Source organism: Pezoporus flaviventris, unplaced genomic scaffold (genome assembly GCF_033815535.1).
Source record: "Pezoporus flaviventris isolate CSIRO_AGI_PZ_B2104156 unplaced genomic scaffold, CSIRO_AGI_Pfla_v1 ptg000063l, whole genome shotgun sequence".
NCBI lineage: Eukaryota > Metazoa > Chordata > Aves > Psittaciformes > Psittacidae > Pezoporus > Pezoporus flaviventris.
In genome coordinates, this window is record NW_026892611.1 from 10,807,398 (window position 1) to 10,826,542 (window position 19,145).

The following is a 19,145-nucleotide window of genomic DNA, read 5'->3' on the forward strand; positions in this document are numbered from 1 at the left end:
CACTCCCTGCTCCTGGACAGGACCAGTGGAGAAGCTAGCTCTGCACGTCCAGCAGAGTCACAGTCACGGAGGCAGCAAATGGGACCTGCCGGTACCTTGCGGGCAAGGCCCAGGACATAGATATCCTCCTGCACCGCCTCTCGCAGCTGGGGCAGCCGCTCCACGTTCTGCGTGAACTTCTCTTCCTGTGGCTTGCTGTACAAGTTCCTTGCTTGCCCTGCAGGACATTGAGGAGCTGTTGGTACCATGCAGGATGATGCGGGGACCAAAAGCCCCCTACTTGGCCCAGCCCATAACGCAAAGCCAACGGGGCAGCACCTTGCAAGGCTATGCTGGCACGCATCTCACGGATGCGCTTGCTGAGGTTCGTCTTCTGGCCCAGCATGATGCCGCTGCTCCTGCCTCGGCTCTCCAGCCCCGCTGTGTACGCAGCAGCCACTGCAGTTCTACTGCCCGCTGCAAGGGTCACAGAGCTGTGGCCAAGCCAACGGAGCTGAGCAACCTACGTCCTCATAATTGTCGCAGGGCTGTAACCACAACATGGAGCTGAGCTCCCTACGCCCTGGGAACTGTTGCCGGGCCGTAACCACAGCAACGGAGCAAGAGCAGCCTCTTGCTGCCTGGACATGTCCCTTTGGAAAGGTCAGCTCATTGGTCAGGAAACAGCCGCGCAGGGAGTTACGCTCCTGTTGACACGGGCAAGAACCAACCAGCTCTCAATACTGATTATTTATTCGGATGCTCACCGTATGCTCTTGCTCACCTACAAACGGGACACGAAATGCAAGCACGTACACTTGTTTGTTGGTCAATACCATCAAGATCCCACTACCAGAGAGCTGCAGAAAAAGACTTTGGAGGAAATGGCCTTCCCAGCACTAAGCTTGTACTTCAGCCGAGATCAAGCTTCTGTAATGCGGGGTCTTTTACCTACAGCCATCCTGTTGTGCTAAGGGGGTTAAGAAATACCCTCTGAGGCTCTTACTCAGCATCTCCTTTGCAGATTTATAAATGGCATGTTAGCGCTAATAGCCAGTGACAAGCTAAATTCCGACACGATTATCTCTAGTGCTTCATCAAGCCTGCATGAAGAAGTGGTCGCTTGAAAGACAAGCAGGGAAGGGTTTGTACACCCAAGGAATCTCCCCAGTCTGGCCATGCATGTAGAGATCTCCACACGGAGGCCACGTCCACGTGCCAAATACAGGAATTACGCCCCTAACCTTTCCGAGGCAAAATTTAAACACGTAGATTACATTGGGGGCAAGAGAAAGCATTTTAAATCGGATAAAGTGGTTCATGAATCTCCGTTTCACTGTCCCTCAGCAAAACTCGGCTTCGACAACGGCAGCGGGGAACTGAGCCCTTAACTTTTTACAGTGCTTTTTAGAAAAGCGGGGAATTGAGCCTGAGACTCTAAAGCAGCTAGCAGGTCTAGTGGCTGTAGGGAAGGCTAAGAGATTTTTTTTGCAGATCCTAATACAATATTTGAGGAGAGTGAGTGGCAAAAGTTTGGTGATGAACTATTTGACTCAGTGCTTAATGATTATAAAAAGGCAAAGAAACTCGGTAAACCACGGAGGGAAGTAATGAACTGTATAAAAAGATACAAGGCAGAAAAGAAAACTGCTGCGGTAGCAACGGAGAAACTAGGAACAGACGTCCCCGGTCGGCTGAAACCGGGGGAAGATTACAACTCGTTCCCCCCCACCCCAACTCGCGGGAGCACAGGGTTTCCCCCCCCCCTTTTCTCCCCCTCCATCAGAAGGTGCCGCGGAGGAGGTGTAACCCCCTGCTCCCCCACCACCCCAGTTCCGAAAGCAGGGACTTTGAAAAGGACAGAGAAAGTATATTAGAAGGTACACGCATGATAAAAGTCGAGGAATCCGAAAGAAAGAGGGCGGTGCCTCGGCGCCGGACCGATTGCGGCGCCATTTTGAAGCACGCAGTAGAAAATAGGGATCATGCGCGAGCGGGAGATTTAAAGGAACCGCGAGCCTCTCCAGCCCACTATGCCCCAGAGTGAAAAGATTTTTAACTCAGTCACGGAGGAGCCAGGTCTGCAGATGGCCACATACCGAACGAGAGACATCTGATAAGAAAGACACAGCTGCGAGCAACGGAGACCCCGAGTTCGGCGCAGGATCAGCCCCCGAATCCCCTGAATCCGAGCCAGATTTATATCCTCTGCTTCCAGACCCTGACTCTTCATCTCCCGGGTCGGTCTGCTCAGACTTACTGGCCCTGGAGACGCTCTGTTGTAACAATGGGTAACCAAAGAGGTGAACATTACTGGGGAATTTTCTGCAATGGGCATCTTGGCATATCCTGTGTTTACTACACAGCAGGGGGCTAAAGAGTGGGAAGCTCTTGATCTCAAAATAGTTAAGGAGGCCTGACAAACGGTGACCACGTATGCGTTAAAATCCTCTTATACTCAAGCTGTATATGTTATGATTTTTTCTTGCAATTGACAGGGAGAGCCCATACAGTTTCTCTGTGATACTCATGTACTAGAAGTTGGTAAATATAAGTATGTCCAGGTTTCTATCAACCCTTGGAGACCTCTGTAGATACTGCTAGCCACTTGTTCCAGCACAGGCTGGCCACCTGTGTCGGAACGAGTGTGCATTTTGGTCGGTATAAAAGCCCAAGCCTCATACGATGTGGGGGAGGCGGAGCCTCTGCGGGGACCCCCGCTAAGGTTGAGCCTGCCACCTCTCACTGCAATGATGCTTCTCCTTCTCGGAGCTGGTTTGCTGTTAGTCTCCACAGGGTCCTTGTGCCACGTTCTGTACGTGGGACTGTAGTGGGAGTAATGATGGCTTTTGCAGGGACTAAAAAAAAAAAAAAAAAAGAAAAGAAAAGAGGGGGAGAGAGAGAGAGAGTAATGATGCTGCACTTAACCTGTCTAACCTGTCTACTTCTCAAGAACTGAAGAACTGATAACCTGGGGGAGGGGGTATATTTGTGTCCTCCTGCCTACAGGTCCATGGTGACTGCCTGCAAAGTTTGTCAAGCCTTGCCATGAGCTGGACAGACGAATGGATAAACCTGATGCCTCAGCTACAGGAGCTGACCGTGAATACCCCAAGCAGACTGAGATAGAGGAAGAGAAAAACGAATGACTGCAAAACATCACTTGGGGGCAACTGAAAAGTAACATCCTGAATATGTGTGCTTGTAAAGTAGTTATTATTAGAGGTTGTGATTTTGTGTATAAAACCACCTGTATTTACTAGCTAGTTGCTAATAAGAAACTGCACCTTGTATTGTATAGATTTGTCACTTGTAAAAGAGATGTTAGAGTATGGAAATTTGCAGTAGCTGCTAGAAAATGCTAAGGCAAAAGCTAGAAAAATTTTAATACAATGGTAGTGTTATAAAGGAGGTGATGGAACAAATTAAGGGGGGGGAGAATTCCACTGGTAAGAAATTTCTTTGGCTAGTCCTTCACTGCCATCAGCATCTTCGACATGCTGCTGCACCCTGTAATAGTTACTCTGCTAATGTAAATTTATGTATGCCTTGCTGTAGTAGCGACTCGTTACTGGAGAAAACAAAAGGGGGAAGATGTGGAGACAGTGTTCTCACAGGAGAATGGGTAATTGGTACATAAACTTTGAATGGTCCTGAAAGATACCGCGGGGCCGTGGGAGGCCCGAGGAAGCTTAAGCAAGCAAGATAAGAGGCTGGAATTCACCAAGCTAATGAGAACTGTGGACTGTTGGCAAGCTTTCAGGGTTGAGTTCTCACACCTGTGTTTAACCGATTATATGTTAGTCACTGAGGGTCTTCAAAACATGGATCCAATCATAATATGCCAAATCACTGTAAGTGCTTCAGCTCAACTAAGCAGACTGGGTTGCTGAGTTGCTAAGCAGACAATTCTACATCGAAGGCAATTCCTGATTTGTTTTAATGTTGACTCTGTAAGACATGCAACACTGCAGAACCTTTTGTTGTTGGAACAGGGACATGGATGTGAAGAGTTTGATGGAATGTGTTGTATGAGTCTCTGATTATGCTAATTCGATGTACGCACAGCTGAGAACCCTGGCTCAGCTTACCCAGCAATAGGAAATGAGCAATATCCTAAGAATAACTAGATGGTTGTCTTCACGGGGCATTACAGGTTGAGTCAAACACTGTTTAAAAGTATTGCACTTATGTATCCTTGTTAGGTTAATCATCGTAGCTATTAGGCTTGTTTATAGTTGTGTGATAAAACAGGTGAACAGAATAACCCATAATGCCTTGCTTGCACAAAGAAAAAGGGGGGAATTGTTGCAGAATGACTCTTAAGAGCAGGACCATAGAGTTCTGGAGGACTGTGCAAGCAAGGCAGGGGGTGGCCCCCACAGGTGGCCGGAGACCGGACCTGGGAGGAGAATGTGGAGGAAGCTGTGGGGGCTAACCAATACTGTTATGCCAAGAAGGAGTGGCTGAATACCACTCCTATATATGTGTGAACTGCGTCACAAATAAACTAGAAGTTGCTTATCACCCGTATTGGGTTGGCCTGTCTGCTTCTCCTCGCCGCTTACATCTGGGCTCCTCTCGGATCTCCCTGAGCCATTCCTCATGGATGCCAATGACCGCCCCACTGTGGTGGGGGGGACAGTGTGCCCAGCTGGGGTCCAGACCCACTGCTCCTCAGTCCCTCAGCCCCGGGGAGCGGCGGTCCTCTCGCACAGGCCTCCTGCTGCCTCACCACCCCAGGGCTTCCTCCCATTCTGCTGCTGCCAATGCCCACATTCCACCCTAGCTTTTCCTTGGTTCCCTTCCATGTGGAGGGATGGAGTTTTGGGTGGCTAAGAAAGGGCAGGTTGGCGCGTCGGTGGGGCTTATCTGGTGCTCACCATGTGTAGGTGATGCCCAGCAAGAGCTTTTTGTCCTGGCACACTGTTGTGGGAGGAGGCATTGGGTGTTTTAATTTTGGCTCTTCTATGCAGGCTATCTATGATGTAGTTCCTAGAAGTTCAGCTCACCCCCCTGGCTGCGGTAAGCACATGAGAACAGGACAGGGGCAGGAGATGGGTGGGTTGTCTTCTGCAGTGTGATTGCAGAAGAAAGTACCTGTTGGGCTCTTGGTTCTGGGACGCTCCATTCCACGTGGTCACTGGCACATCATGCTCCTTCTGGAGCTTCCTTTCAAAACCACAGCTTGTGCTACGTTTTGGCAATAGAATCCCCACACCTGCAGTCACACAAAGCCCACCAAGCGCATCCGAGGGAATGAAAAACATCTCCTCTATTAACAGGAGGCAAAAGTGCACAACGGGTGCTCTGGGGCATCCCCAGGTCTCGGGGAGCAACCGCTACTTCCTCTTGCTTTTCTTCTTGCTTTCGATCAAGTCCAGCCCTTGCTTCTTGATGGCTTCTCTGGTGAGGACAAGGCCACTGTGGTTGTCAGGGATATCAAAATCGTCTGGAGGAGAGAGCGGAGAGGAGCGGGCTGGGGAGGGTCTGTGGGGCTGCCTCTGCTGTGCCTGTGTCCCCAGGAGGAGCCGGCAGCTCCCGTAGGAGGAGGCCACTGGCAGAGCCAAGCCCTGGCTGTGAAGAAGATTCACAGCCAAGTGGTTCTGAAGACGAGGCTCTCCCCGCTTGCACCACAGCATCCCCCCTTGCTCCTGTGGTGCTTCTACGCTCCCCAAGCCACCATCTGCCTCCAGTCTCCCACATGCACACAGAAAACCAGCACTATGCTCAAAGGCCTGGAGCCAAGCGTGGTCAGCCCCAACGCCTGCAGCAACTCCTGGGTTGGGCTCTGCTGGGACAGTGGGAGATGGGCAAGGACAGCCAGAAATGCCAGGAGGCAGGGGCTGGCTGGGGCAGTTGCCGTGGGATGTGTCCCCTTTCCTACCTTGGAGCCCCACGCCCGTGTCCTCCAAGGAAACCTTCCGGTTCCGTGGATCGGCCATGAGGGTTTCCTCCAGCAGCTGCCTGACCTTCACAAAAGTCTGTGAAAGAGAGGCTGTGTTCATAGCTGAAGGGGAGGCGGGTGTTACAAGCAAAGGGGTGCCCAAGCTCCATGTGCCCCTGGTAGGGAACACCCCACAGAGCCCGGGGCCACCTGGGCCTGAGCTGCTCCGTGGCTCTTCCCTCGAGCACCTCCATCCTCCAGCTGGGAGGATGGCTTGGCACGGGCCACCCGGGAAAGCCTGTGCGGGTCCCCAAAGAGCGCAGCAGGGATGGAGCCGCCGTGCACCTCATCATCCTCGCTGTGGCTGGAGGGGGGCAGGTCAGCCACCCGCTGCACCAGGTACTGCAGCTTCTGCTCACACTGCCGGAGCTTCTCGTCCACTGCCATGGCCTTGACAGGATGCTCCTGGAGTCAGAGAGGGAACAGCCTTGGTGGGGAGAACGAGCCCCTTGGGGTGATGGTCGCTGCACCAAGTGTCACCACACGGTGCCGTTGCAGCACCAAGCAGAGCCTGGGCTCTGCTCAGCCCAGCGTTGGGCGGGTACCTGGCCAGGCACGGTGATGCCCCGCAGCCGGACGAAGAGGTTGTCAAGTGCGTTTTCAAAGTCCAGCAGCGTCTCCTGGCTCCTCAGCAGCTGGGCTCGCCCCTGTTCCAGCCGAGCCTCTTCCCGCTGCAGCCTCGTCCTCAGCTCCTCCACCAGCCCCCTGGAGCCAACCACGGTCACATCCATACAACGGCACAGGGGTGCAGACACCCCAAAGCTGTTGCAAAAGCTGCTGCCCAGCTTCTCCCCTGCCCCCAAGCGCAGGGCAGAGATGCTGCCTGCAACTCAACCCCACGCTGCTGCTGCTCCCACTTCCCATGCCAGGCAAGGAGCAAGGCTCCTCCTGCTGCCAGCGCAGGAGCTTTGCGTGCTCTGCCAGCACCAGAGCTGGGGCAGCACTCTGCTCAGAAAGCCTCCCAGTGCGGGAGGGGTGGGCAGCCGCAGGGTGACAAAGGAAGGGCTGCCCTCTTGGGACACCTGCCATGCACGTGTCCCCCTGCCCCTAAGGGTGCCGGCCCCTTTGGCATGAGTGTCCGGAGGCCAGCAGCACCTGCTTGTGTCTGGGGGCCGGCGAAACTTCAGCTCATCGCGCTGCATCTCCAGCTCCTTCACTGCCTTCTCCAGCTCCTGCTTCTTCTCCTTGCACCTTGTGAGGTACTGCTCCATTTCCAGCAGGGACTTCTGCTGTGCCTGGAGCCTGATGGGGATGTCCTGGCCGGGGGAGAGCACAGGGACTCAGCCCAGGGCACTCCTGCAGGGTACAGGATCTGGGCCGTGCTCCTGGGGAGGTTTCTGCACCAGGAACCACAGGAAGCACTGCAAGTTCATGGCGTGGAGCAAAGCAGTTCCAGCCCTGCCTGTACAAGAGGGGCCCTGGGGGGCTCTGGGGACAGAGGAGAGCAGATAACCCTGCCATGGAACAAGGTGAGCAGACAAGGCTCAGCTCCCTGGGGCTGGAGCAGCCCCAGCTTCTACCAGAGATGGCTTTTCACCTCACCCAGAGGCGGGAGCACTGCACCACATCCTTGGCCTCCTCTATCTTCTCCCTCACGTAGGCCTCCCGCTGCAGCTGGTACTTGGTGGCCTCCAGTTTGGCAGCTGCGGTGGAAAGGTTGTGGCAGGGAAGGATGCCTGCGGCTGCGCCTGCATCCCCCCCCTGCACCCTGACAGGCACTCACCCACCACTGGGTCCTCTGCGGGCAGGCTCAGGAAGTCCCTGCTGAGGTCATGCTTGGCTTGCTGCAAGGATGTTCATCGTCACCCCTGAGCTGCTGGCACCCTGGGGGAGCTGGCCCTGCAGCCCCTCACCCATGGCAGGCTGGGCACTGATGCCCGCCCTATGCCGGCAACCCTGAATGTGCCGGGGTCCCCCAGCTCACCGTTTTCAGAGCCCTTTCTTTTGCTTCCTTGAGCCAGCCTCCGTCTCTGGGCTCTTTCTGAGCAGCCTGGGTGCGGAGCCTGAGCTCCCTCTCTGCAAGGACCTGGGTTTTCGTCCTGACCATGCGCTCCTGGAGCAGAGCAGAAGAGAAGTGGCTCCCAAAGCTCCAGCGGACCTCTGTGAGCTTCTAAGCCTGGCATGGCCAGCATCAAAAATGCCACCCCCTACCCCCTGTAAACAGCCTGGGAAGGAAAGTGAGCAAGGCCAGCTAGAGAATGGAGAATGCCACCTTCCCCGTGGCCAGGGCTTCAGGCAGCTGTCCCCAGCTCAGGGCAGCCCGGCCCAAGAGCCAGACACAGGAGGAGCTATGGAGGCATCTGGGTGCTGCGGGGAAGCCAAGCTCAGTCTTGCTTTTTCTTGAAGGAAGGAAGACTCAGCAGCACGGCCGTCTGGTGCCATGTGTGGGCTCTGGAGGGCAGGAAAGCACCCTGAGGTGCCCTGGACGATGGTCTCACCTCGGCTCCACGAGCAGCTCTGAGCCCACGCGAGGCCATGAGCTCCATGTCCTCCACCTCCCTATGCTGCAGCTCGGCCGTCTCACTCAGGAGGTCCAGGTGCAGAGGCAGGTGGGCCAGCTCCTGGGACACGGGGAGCCAGAGCCCACTGAGTCCCAGGGGTGCCCTGTGCTGGGACAGAAGGTGGAGGGGAGCAGGAGGACCTCCTGCAGGAGGGTGTCCCACCAGCACAGCCCCTTGGGCCCTTCAGTGCCTTTGCAGGGGGAGCGGGTGAGACAACGGCACGGTGAGGATGAGCTCACCTTCCTCAGGGCATCCCGCACCGCCACGTACAGGGCAGTCACCTTCTGCCCAGCGCGGACTTTTGTTTGCATCTTCTCTATGTTGCTCTCCAGGGTACGAACCACCTAGGGCAGAGAAGGTTGGAGACAAGGGGTGAGCCCATCTACTGAGACCAGTGCCCACCCAGGGGGGCAGGGTTGACTGAAACCCCCCACGGGTGCTGCCACCCCAGGGAGGGGCCCTGGCACCTGTGCCTGCTGCTGCTTTTCGGCCCTCTGGACATCCTGCAGCTGCTGCAGCCGCCTCTGCAGCCGCTCCTTGGCCCGGCTCCGCTGCTCCACCTGGTACAGCAGCATGTTGCATGTGTTCACCTGGCGACAGACTTCAGCCCGGAGCTTCTCCCGGGCCACCTGCATGGGATGTGAGCATTTGCCAGGCTGGAGGCAGGGCTCGCTGGGCGCCCACGGGAGAAGGGGTCCTGCCTGCAAAACTCATTGCCAAGGTAGAGCTGGGGATGCTGGGACCTGCTCGCTCCCTTGGCGGGACAGGAGCTCTGCTGGGGCAAAGGACCTGCTCAGGGAGCTAGGGGAGGACACTGATGGGTCCTGCAGTGCAAAGGGTCCCACGGGACCGCTCATGGACGCCCCGTGTCTCACTGCACCAGCCCTGCGGGGCTGTCCTGGTGCTGGCACCAGCTGCCTGTTCCCTCCAACCGCTCCTTCTGAGCATCCCCTGAACCCCAGCCCACTGCCAGCAGCCTGGCCCCGCTGGACTCTGCTATTACCTCCAACGGCTTACTGGCCAAAGCAATGCCCAAGGGCTGCTCCGCTCCGCAAGCCTCAGCGATGGTGAGCTCATGCTGTGGGCAGAAGAAGGGCAGAGAACACATCACTGCCAGCCTGGGGATGGTCCCAGCCTCCTGCTGCCCTGCACTCCCTGCTCCTGGACAGGACCAGTGGAGAAGCTAGCTCTGCACGTCCAGCAGAGTCACAGTCACGGAGGCAGCAAATGGGACCTGCCGGTACCTTGCGGGCAAGGCCCAGGACATAGATATCCTCCTGCACCGCCTCTCGCAGCTGGGGCAGCCGCTCCACGTTCTGCGTGAACTTCTCTTCCTGTGGCTTGCTGTACAAGTTCCTTGCTTGCCCTGCAGGACATTGAGGAGCTGTTGGTACCATGCAGGATGATGCGGGGACCAAAAGCCCCCTACTTGGCCCAGCCCATAACGCAAAGCCAACGGGGCAGCACCTTGCAAGGCTATGCTGGCACGCATCTCACGGATGCGCTTGCTGAGGTTCGTCTTCTGGCCCAGCATGATGCCGCTGCTCCTGCCTCGGCTCTCCAGCCCCGCTGTGTACGCAGCAGCCACTGCAGTTCTACTGCCCGCTGCAAGGGTCACAGAGCTGTGGCCAAGCCAACGGAGCTGAGCAACCTACGTCCTCATAATTGTCGCAGGGCTGTAACCACAACATGGAGCTGAGCTCCCTACGCCCTGGGAACTGTTGCCGGGCCGTAACCACAGCAACGGAGCAAGAGCAGCCTCTTGCTGCCTGGACATGTCCCTTTGGAAAGGTCAGCTCATTGGTCAGGAAACAGCCGCGCAGGGAGTTACGCTCCTGTTGACACGGGCAAGAACCAACCAGCTCTCAATACTGATTATTTATTCGGATGCTCACCGTATGCTCTTGCTCACCTACAAACGGGACACGAAATGCAAGCACGTACACTTGTTTGTTGGTCAATACCATCAAGATCCCACTACCAGAGAGCTGCAGAAAAAGACTTTGGAGGAAATGGCCTTCCCAGCACTAAGCTTGTACTTCAGCCGAGATCAAGCTTCTGTAATGCGGGGTCTTTTACCTACAGCCATCCTGTTGTGCTAAGGGGGTTAAGAAATACCCTCTGAGGCTCTTACTCAGCATCTCCTTTGCAGATTTATAAATGGCATGTTAGCGCTAATAGCCAGTGACAAGCTAAATTCCGACACGATTATCTCTAGTGCTTCATCAAGCCTGCATGAAGAAGTGGTCGCTTGAAAGACAAGCAGGGAAGGGTTTGTACACCCAAGGAATCTCCCCAGTCTGGCCATGCATGTAGAGATCTCCACACGGAGGCCACGTCCACGTGCCAAATACAGGAATTACGCCCCTAACCTTTCCGAGGCAAAATTTAAACACGTAGATTACATTGGGGGCAAGAGAAAGCATTTTAAATCGGATAAAGTGGTTCATGAATCTCCGTTTCACTGTCCCTCAGCAAAACTCGGCTTCGACAACGGCAGCGGGGAACTGAGCCCTTAACTTTTTACAGTGCTTTTTAGAAAAGCGGGGAATTGAGCCTGAGACTCTAAAGCAGCTAGCAGGTCTAGTGGCTGTAGGGAAGGCTAAGAGATTTTTTTTGCAGATCCTAATACAATATTTGAGGAGAGTGAGTGGCAAAAGTTTGGTGATGAACTATTTGACTCAGTGCTTAATGATTATAAAAAGGCAAAGAAACTCGGTAAACCACGGAGGGAAGTAATGAACTGTATGAAAAGATACAAGGCAGAAAAGAAAACTGCTGCGGTAGCAACGGAGAAACTAGGAACAGACGTCCCCGGTCGGCTGAAACCGGGGGAAGATTACAACTCGTTCCCCCCCACCCCAACTCGCGGGAGCACAGGGTTTCCCCCCCCCCTTTTCTCCCCCTCCATCAGAAGGTGCCGCGGAGGAGGTGTAACCCCCTGCTCCCCCACCACCCCAGTTCCGAAAGCAGGGACTTTGAAAAGGACAGAGAAAGTATATTAGAAGGTACACGCATGATAAAAGTCGAGGAATCCGAAAGAAAGAGGGCGGTGCCTCGGCGCCGGACCGATTGCGGCGCCATTTTGAAGCACGCAGTAGAAAATAGGGATCATGCGCGAGCGGGAGATTTAAAGGAACCGCGAGCCTCTCCAGCCCACTATGCCCCAGAGTGAAAAGATTTTTAACTCAGTCACGGAGGAGCCAGGTCTGCAGATGGCCACATACCGAACGAGAGACATCTGATAAGAAAGACACAGCTGCGAGCAACGGAGACCCCGAGTTCGGCGCAGGATCAGCCCCCGAATCCCCTGAATCCGAGCCAGATTTATATCCTCTGCTTCCAGACCCTGACTCTTCATCTCCCGGGTCGGTCTGCTCAGACTTACTGGCCCTGGAGACGCTCTGTTGTAACAATGGGTAACCAAAGAGGTGAACATTACTGGGGAATTTTCTGCAATGGGCATCTTGGCATATCCTGTGTTTACTACACAGCAGGGGGCTAAAGAGTGGGAAGCTCTTGATCTCAAAATAGTTAAGGAGGCCTGACAAACGGTGACCACGTATGCGTTAAAATCCTCTTATACTCAAGCTGTATATGTTATGATTTTTTCTTGCAATTGACAGGGAGAGCCCATACAGTTTCTCTGTGATACTCATGTACTAGAAGTTGGTAAATATAAGTATGTCCAGGTTTCTATCAACCCTTGGAGACCTCTGTAGATACTGCTAGCCACTTGTTCCAGCACAGGCTGGCCACCTGTGTCGGAACGAGTGTGCATTTTGGTCGGTATAAAAGCCCAAGCCTCATACGATGTGGGGGAGGCGGAGCCTCTGCGGGGACCCCCGCTAAGGTTGAGCCTGCCACCTCTCACTGCAATGATGCTTCTCCTTCTCGGAGCTGGTTTGCTGTTAGTCTCCACAGGGTCCTTGTGCCACGTTCTGTACGTGGGACTGTAGTGGGAGTAATGATGGCTTTTGCAGGGACTAAAAAAAAAAAAAAAAAAGAAAAGAAAAGGGGGAGAGAGAGAGAGTAATGATGCTGCACTTAACCTGTCTAACCTGTCTACTTCTCAAGAACTGAAGAACTGATAACCTGGGGGAGGGGGTATATTTGTGTCCTCCTGCCTACAGGTCCATGGTGACTGCCTGCAAAGTTTGTCAAGCCTTGCCATGAGCTGGACAGACGAATGGATAAACCTGATGCCTCAGCTACAGGAGCTGACCGTGAATACCCCAAGCAGACTGAGATAGAGGAAGAGAAAAACGAATGACTGCAAAACATCACTTGGGGGCAACTGAAAAGTAACATCCTGAATATGTGTGCTTGTAAAGTAGTTATTATTAGAGGTTGTGATTTTGTGTATAAAACCACCTGTATTTACTAGCTAGTTGCTAATAAGAAACTGCACCTTGTATTGTATAGATTTGTCACTTGTAAAAGAGATGTTAGAGTATGGAAATTTGCAGTAGCTGCTAGAAAATGCTAAGGCAAAAGCTATAAAAATTTTAATACAATGGTAGTGTTATAAAGGAGGTGATGGAACAAATTAAGGGGGGGGAGAATTCCACTGGTAAGAAATTTCTTTGGCTAGTCCTTCACTGCCATCAGCATCTTCGACATGCTGCTGCACCCTGTAATAGTTACTCTGCTAATGTAAATTTATGTATGCCTTGCTGTAGTAGCGACTCGTTACTGGAGAAAACAAAAGGGGGAAGATGTGGAGACAGTGTTCTCACAGGAGAATGGGTAATTGGTACATAAACTTTGAATGGTCCTGAAAGATACCGCGGGGCCGTGGGAGGCCCGAGGAAGCTTAAGCAAGCAAGATAAGAGGCTGGAATTCACCAAGCTAATGAGAACTGTGGACTGTTGGCAAGCTTTCAGGGTTGAGTTCTCACACCTGTGTTTAACCGATTATATGTTAGTCACTGAGGGTCTTCAAAACATGGATCCAATCATAATATGCCAAATCACTGTAAGTGCTTCAGCTCAACTAAGCAGACTGGGTTGCTGAGTTGCTAAGCAGACAATTCTACATCGAAGGCAATTCCTGATTTGTTTTAATGTTGACTCTGTAAGACATGCAACACTGCAGAACCTTTTGTTGTTGGAACAGGGACATGGATGTGAAGAGTTTGATGGAATGTGTTGTATGAGTCTCTGATTATGCTAATTCGATGTACGCACAGCTGAGAACCCTGGCTCAGCTTACCCAGCAATAGGAAATGAGCAATATCCTAAGAATAACTAGATGGTTGTCTTCACGGGGCATTACAGGTTGAGTCAAACACTGTTTAAAAGTATTGCACTTATGTATCCTTGTTAGGTTAATCATCGTAGCTATTAGGCTTGTTTATAGTTGTGTGATAAAACAGGTGAACAGAATAACCCATAATGCCTTGCTTGCACAAAGAAAAAGGGGGGAATTGTTGCAGAATGACTCTTAAGAGCAGGACCATAGAGTTCTGGAGGACTGTGCAAGCAAGGCAGGGGGTGGCCCCCACAGGTGGCCGGAGACCGGACCTGGGAGGAGAATGTGGAGGAAGCTGTGGGGGCTAACCAATACTGTTATGCCAAGAAGGAGTGGCTGAATACCACTCCTATATATGTGTGAACTGCGTCACAAATAAACTAGAAGTTGCTTATCACCCGTATTGGGTTGGCCTGTCTGCTTCTCCTCGCCGCTTACATCTGGGCTCCTCTCGGATCTCCCTGAGCCATTCCTCATGGATGCCAATGACCGCCCCACTGTGGTGGGGGGGACAGTGTGCCCAGCTGGGGTCCAGACCCACTGCTCCTCAGTCCCTCAGCCCCGGGGAGCGGCGGTCCTCTCGCACAGGCCTCCTGCTGCCTCACCACCCCAGGGCTTCCTCCCATTCTGCTGCTGCCAATGCCCACATTCCACCCTAGCTTTTCCTTGGTTCCCTTCCATGTGGAGGGATGGAGTTTTGGGTGGCTAAGAAAGGGCAGGTTGGCGCGTCGGTGGGGCTTATCTGGTGCTCACCATGTGTAGGTGATGCCCAGCAAGAGCTTTTTGTCCTGGCACACTGTTGTGGGAGGAGGCATTGGGTGTTTTAATTTTGGCTCTTCTATGCAGGCTATCTATGATGTAGTTCCTAGAAGTTCAGCTCACCCCCCTGGCTGCGGTAAGCACATGAGAACAGGACAGGGGCAGGAGATGGGTGGGTTGTCTTCTGCAGTGTGATTGCAGAAGAAAGTACCTGTTGGGCTCTTGGTTCTGGGACGCTCCATTCCACGTGGTCACTGGCACATCATGCTCCTTCTGGAGCTTCCTTTCAAAACCACAGCTTGTGCTACGTTTTGGCAATAGAATCCCCACACCTGCAGTCACACAAAGCCCACCAAGCGCATCCGAGGGAATGAAAAACATCTCCTCTATTAACAGGAGGCAAAAGTGCACAACGGGTGCTCTGGGGCATCCCCAGGTCTCGGGGAGCAACCGCTACTTCCTCTTGCTTTTCTTCTTGCTTTCGATCAAGTCCAGCCCTTGCTTCTTGATGGCTTCTCTGGTGAGGACAAGGCCACTGTGGTTGTCAGGGATATCAAAATCGTCTGGAGGAGAGAGCGGAGAGGAGCGGGCTGGGGAGGGTCTGTGGGGCTGCCTCTGCTGTGCCTGTGTCCCCAGGAGGAGCCGGCAGCTCCCGTAGGAGGAGGCCACTGGCAGAGCCAAGCCCTGGCTGTGAAGAAGATTCACAGCCAAGTGGTTCTGAAGACGAGGCTCTCCCCGCTTGCACCACAGCATCCCCCCTTGCTCCTGTGGTGCTTCTACGCTCCCCAAGCCACCATCTGCCTCCAGTCTCCCACATGCACACAGAAAACCAGCACTATGCTCAAAGGCCTGGAGCCAAGCGCGGTCAGCCCCAACGCCTGCAGCAACTCCTGGGTTGGGCTCTGCTGGGACAGTGGGAGATGGGCAAGGACAGCCAGAAATGCCAGGAGGCAGGGGCTGGCTGGGGCAGTTGCCGTGGGATGTGTCCCCTTTCCTACCTTGGAGCCCCACGCCCGTGTCCTCCAAGGAAACCTTCCGGTTCCGTGGATCGGCCATGAGGGTTTCCTCCAGCAGCTGCCTGACCTTCACAAAAGTCTGTGAAAGAGAGGCTGTGTTCATAGCTGAAGGGGAGGCGGGTGTTACAAGCAAAGGGGTGCCCAAGCTCCATGTGCCCCTGGTAGGGAACACCCCACAGAGCCCGGGGCCACCTGGGCCTGAGCTGCTCCGTGGCTCTTCCCTCGAGCACCTCCATCCTCCAGCTGGGAGGATGGCTTGGCACGGGCCACCCGGGAAAGCCTGTGCGGGTCCCCAAAGAGCGCAGCAGGGATGGAGCCGCCGTGCACCTCATCATCCTCGCTGTGGCTGGAGGGGGGCAGGTCAGCCACCCGCTGCACCAGGTACTGCAGCTTCTGCTCACACTGCCGGAGCTTCTCGTCCACTGCCATGGCCTTGACAGGATGCTCCTGGAGTCAGAGAGGGAACAGCCTTGGTGGGGAGAACGAGCCCCTTGGGGTGATGGTCGCTGCACCAAGTGTCACCACACGGTGCCGTTGCAGCACCAAGCAGAGCCTGGGCTCTGCTCAGCCCAGCGTTGGGCGGGTACCTGGCCAGGCACGGTGATGCCCCGCAGCCGGACGAAGAGGTTGTCAAGTGCGTTTTCAAAGTCCAGCAGCGTCTCCTGGCTCCTCAGCAGCTGGGCTCGCCCCTGTTCCAGCCGAGCCTCTTCCCGCTGCAGCCTCGTCCTCAGCTCCTCCACCAGCCCCCTGGAGCCAACCACGGTCACATCCATACAACGGCACAGGGGTGCAGACACCCCAAAGCTGTTGCAAAAGCTGCTGCCCAGCTTCTCCCCTGCCCCCAAGCGCAGGGCAGAGATGCTGCCTGCAACTCAACCCCACGCTGCTGCTGCTCCCACTTCCCATGCCAGGCAAGGAGCAAGGCTCCTCCTGCTGCCAGCGCAGGAGCTTTGCGTGCTCTGCCAGCACCAGAGCTGGGGCAGCACTCTGCTCAGAAAGCCTCCCAGTGCGGGAGGGGTGGGCAGCCGCAGGGTGACAAAGGAAGGGCTGCCCTCTTGGGACACCTGCCATGCACGTGTCCCCCTGCCCCTAAGGGTGCCGGCCCCTTTGGCATGAGTGTCCGGAGGCCAGCAGCACCTGCTTGTGTCTGGGGGCCGGCGAAACTTCAGCTCATCGCGCTGCATCTCCAGCTCCTTCACTGCCTTCTCCAGCTCCTGCTTCTTCTCCTTGCACCTTGTGAGGTACTGCTCCATTTCCAGCAGGGACTTCTGCTGTGCCTGGAGCCTGATGGGGATGTCCTGGCCGGGGGAGAGCACAGGGACTCAGCCCAGGGCACTCCTGCAGGGTACAGGATCTGGGCCGTGCTCCTGGGGAGGTTTCTGCACCAGGAACCACAGGAAGCACTGCAAGTTCATGGCGTGGAGCAAAGCAGTTCCAGCCCTGCCTGTACAAGAGGGGCCCTGGGGGGCTCTGGGGACAGAGGAGAGCAGATAACCCTGCCATGGAACAAGGTGAGCAGACAAGGCTCAGCTCCCTGGGGCTGGAGCAGCCCCAGCTTCTACCAGAGATGGCTTTTCACCTCACCCAGAGGCGGGAGCACTGCACCACATCCTTGGCCTCCTCTATCTTCTCCCTCACGTAGGCCTCCCGCTGCAGCTGGTACTTGGTGGCCTCCAGTTTGGCAGCTGCGGTGGAAAGGTTGTGGCAGGGAAGGATGCCTGCGGCTGCGCCTGCATCCCCCCCCTGCACCCTGACAGGCACTCACCCACCACTGGGTCCTCTGCGGGCAGGCTCAGGAAGTCCCTGCTGAGGTCATGCTTGGCTTGCTGCAAGGATGTTCATCGTCACCCCTGAGCTGCTGGCACCCTGGGGGAGCTGGCCCTGCAGCCCCTCACCCATGGCAGGCTGGGCACTGATGCCCGCCCTATGCCGGCAACCCTGAATGTGCCGGGGTCCCCCAGCTCACCGTTTTCAGAGCCCTTTCTTTTGCTTCCTTGAGCCAGCCTCCGTCTCTGGGCTCTTTCTGAGCAGCCTGGGTGCGGAGCCTGAGCTCCCTCTCTGCAAGGACCTGGGTTTTCGTCCTGACCATGCGCTCCTGGAGCAGAGCAGAAGAGAAGTGGCTCCCAAAGCTCCAGCGGACCTCTGTGAGCTTCTAAGCCTGGCATGGCCAGCATCAAAAATGCCACCCCCTACCCCCTGTAAACAGCCTGGGAAGGAAAGTGAGCAAGGCCAGCTAGAGAATGGAGAATGCCACCTTCCCCGTGGCCAGGGCTTCAGGCAGCTGTCCCCAGCTCAGGGCAGCCCGGCCCAAGAGCCAGACACAGGAGGAGCTATGGAGGCATCTGGGTGCTGCGGGGAAGCCAAGCTCAGTCTTGCTTTTTCTTGAAGGAAGGAAGACTCAGCAGCACGGCCGTCTGGTGCCATGTGTGGGCTCTGGAGGGCAGGAAAGCACCCTGAGGTGCCCTGGACGATGGTCTCACCTCGGCTCCACGAGCAGCTCTGAGCCCACGCGAGGCCATGAGCTCCATGTCCTCCACCTCCCTATGCTGCAGCTCGGCCGTCTCACTCAGGAGGTCCAGGTGCAGAGGCAGGTGGGCCAGCTCCTGGGACACGGGGAGCCAGAGCCCACTGAGTCCCAGGGGTGCCCTGTGCTGGGACAGAAGGTGGAGGGGAGCAGGAGGACCTCCTGCAGGAGGGTGTCCCACCAGCACAGCCCCTTGGGCCCTTCAGTGCCTTTGCAGGGGGAGCGGGTGAGACAACGGCACGGTGAGGATGAGCTCACCTTCCTCAGGGCATCCCGCACCGCCACGTACAGGGCAGTCACCTTCTGCCCAGCGCGGACTTTTGTTTGCATCTTCTCTATGTTGCTCTCCAGGGTACGAACCACCTGGGGCAGAGAAGGTTGGAGACAAGGGGTGAGCCCATCTACTGAGACCAGTGCCCACCCAGGGGGGCAGGGTTGACTGAAACCCCCCACGGGTGCTGCCACCCCAGGGAGGGGCCCTGGCACCTGTGCCTGCTGCTGCTTTTCGGCCCTCTGGACATCCTGCAGCTGCTGCAGCCGCCTCTGCAGCCGCTCCTTGGCCCGGCTCCGCTGCTCCACCTGGTACAGCAGCATGTTGCATGTGTTCACCTGGCGACAGACTTCAGCCCGGAGCTTCTCCCGGGCCACCTGCATGGGATGTGAGCATTTGCCAGGCTGGAGGCAGGGCTCGCTGGGCGCCCACGGGAGAAGGGGTCCTGCCTGCAAAACTCATTGCCAAGGTAGAGCTGGGGATGCTGGGACCTGCTCGCTCCCTTGGCGGGACAGGAGCTCTGCTGGGGCAAAGGACCTGCTCAGGGAGCTAGGGGAGGACACTGATGGGTCCTGCAGTGCAAAGGGTCCCACGGGACCGCTCATGGACGCCCCGTGTCTCACTGCACCAGCCCTGCGGGGCTGTCCTGGTGCTGGCACCAGCTGCCTGTTCCCTCCAACCGCTCCTTCTGAGCATCCCCTGAACCCCAGCCCACTGCCAGCAGCCTGGCCCCGCTGGACTCTGCTATTACCTCCAACGGCTTACTGGCCAAAGCAATGCCCAAGGGCTGCTCCGCTCCGCAAGCCTCAGCGATGGTGAGCTCATGCTGTGGGCAGAAGAAGGGCAGAGAACACATCACTGCCAGCCTGGGGATGGTCCCAGCCTCCTGCTGCC

At 55.7% G+C, this 19,145-nt stretch overlaps 2 protein-coding genes across 2 annotated transcripts; both read right to left on the bottom strand.

Moving 5' to 3' along the window:
* Positions 1 to 34: 34 nt before the first annotated feature.
* Positions 35 to 9,535, bottom strand: LOC133278165 (coiled-coil domain-containing protein 183-like). The gene is made up of 16 exons (XM_061470689.1): positions 9,431 to 9,535; positions 8,895 to 9,056; positions 8,667 to 8,771; positions 8,365 to 8,487; positions 7,851 to 7,979; positions 7,650 to 7,710; positions 7,469 to 7,569; positions 6,953 to 7,182; positions 6,472 to 6,631; positions 6,212 to 6,331; positions 5,867 to 5,963; positions 5,326 to 5,431; positions 4,548 to 4,606; positions 319 to 456; positions 96 to 217; positions 35 to 40 (listed from the first exon to the last, which is right to left on the bottom strand). The coding sequence occupies exons 1-16, from the start codon at positions 9,533 to 9,535 to the stop codon at positions 35 to 37; spliced, it is 1,824 nt and encodes a 607-aa protein (XP_061326673.1).
* Positions 9,536 to 9,610: 75 nt separating this feature from the next.
* On the bottom strand, positions 9,611 to 19,107 carry LOC133278166 (coiled-coil domain-containing protein 183-like). Its single transcript, XM_061470690.1, has 16 exons — positions 19,003 to 19,107; positions 18,467 to 18,628; positions 18,239 to 18,343; positions 17,937 to 18,059; positions 17,423 to 17,551; positions 17,222 to 17,282; positions 17,041 to 17,141; positions 16,525 to 16,754; positions 16,044 to 16,203; positions 15,784 to 15,903; positions 15,439 to 15,535; positions 14,898 to 15,003; positions 14,120 to 14,178; positions 9,895 to 10,032; positions 9,672 to 9,793; positions 9,611 to 9,616 (listed from the first exon to the last, which is right to left on the bottom strand). Exons 1-16 carry the CDS (start codon positions 19,105 to 19,107, stop codon positions 9,611 to 9,613), a joined length of 1,824 nt encoding a protein of 607 aa, XP_061326674.1.
* Positions 19,108 to 19,145: the final 38 nt, after the last annotated feature.

Excerpts from the sequence above, each read along its gene's own strand:
- LOC133278165 (XM_061470689.1), bottom strand. The coding sequence starts at position 9,535 with ATGTGTTCTCTGCCCTTCTTCTGCCCACAGCATGAGCTCACCATCGCT. Across the intron at positions 7,980-8,364 it reads GAGCTGCTCGTGGAGCCGAG|GAGCGCATGGTCAGGACGAA; the intron begins GTGAGACCATCG and ends GCTCTGCTCCAG. Across the intron at positions 218-318 it reads TGCCAGCATAGCCTTGCAAG|GGCAAGCAAGGAACTTGTAC; the intron begins GTGCTGCCCCGT and ends AATGTCCTGCAG.
- LOC133278166 (XM_061470690.1), bottom strand. The coding sequence starts at position 19,107 with ATGTGTTCTCTGCCCTTCTTCTGCCCACAGCATGAGCTCACCATCGCT. Across the intron at positions 10,033-14,119 it reads GATCCGAGAGGAGCCCAGAT|CGGGCAGTAGAACTGCAGTG; the intron begins GTAAGCGGCGAG and ends TGACCCTTGCAG. Across the intron at positions 9,794-9,894 it reads TGCCAGCATAGCCTTGCAAG|GGCAAGCAAGGAACTTGTAC; the intron begins GTGCTGCCCCGT and ends AATGTCCTGCAG.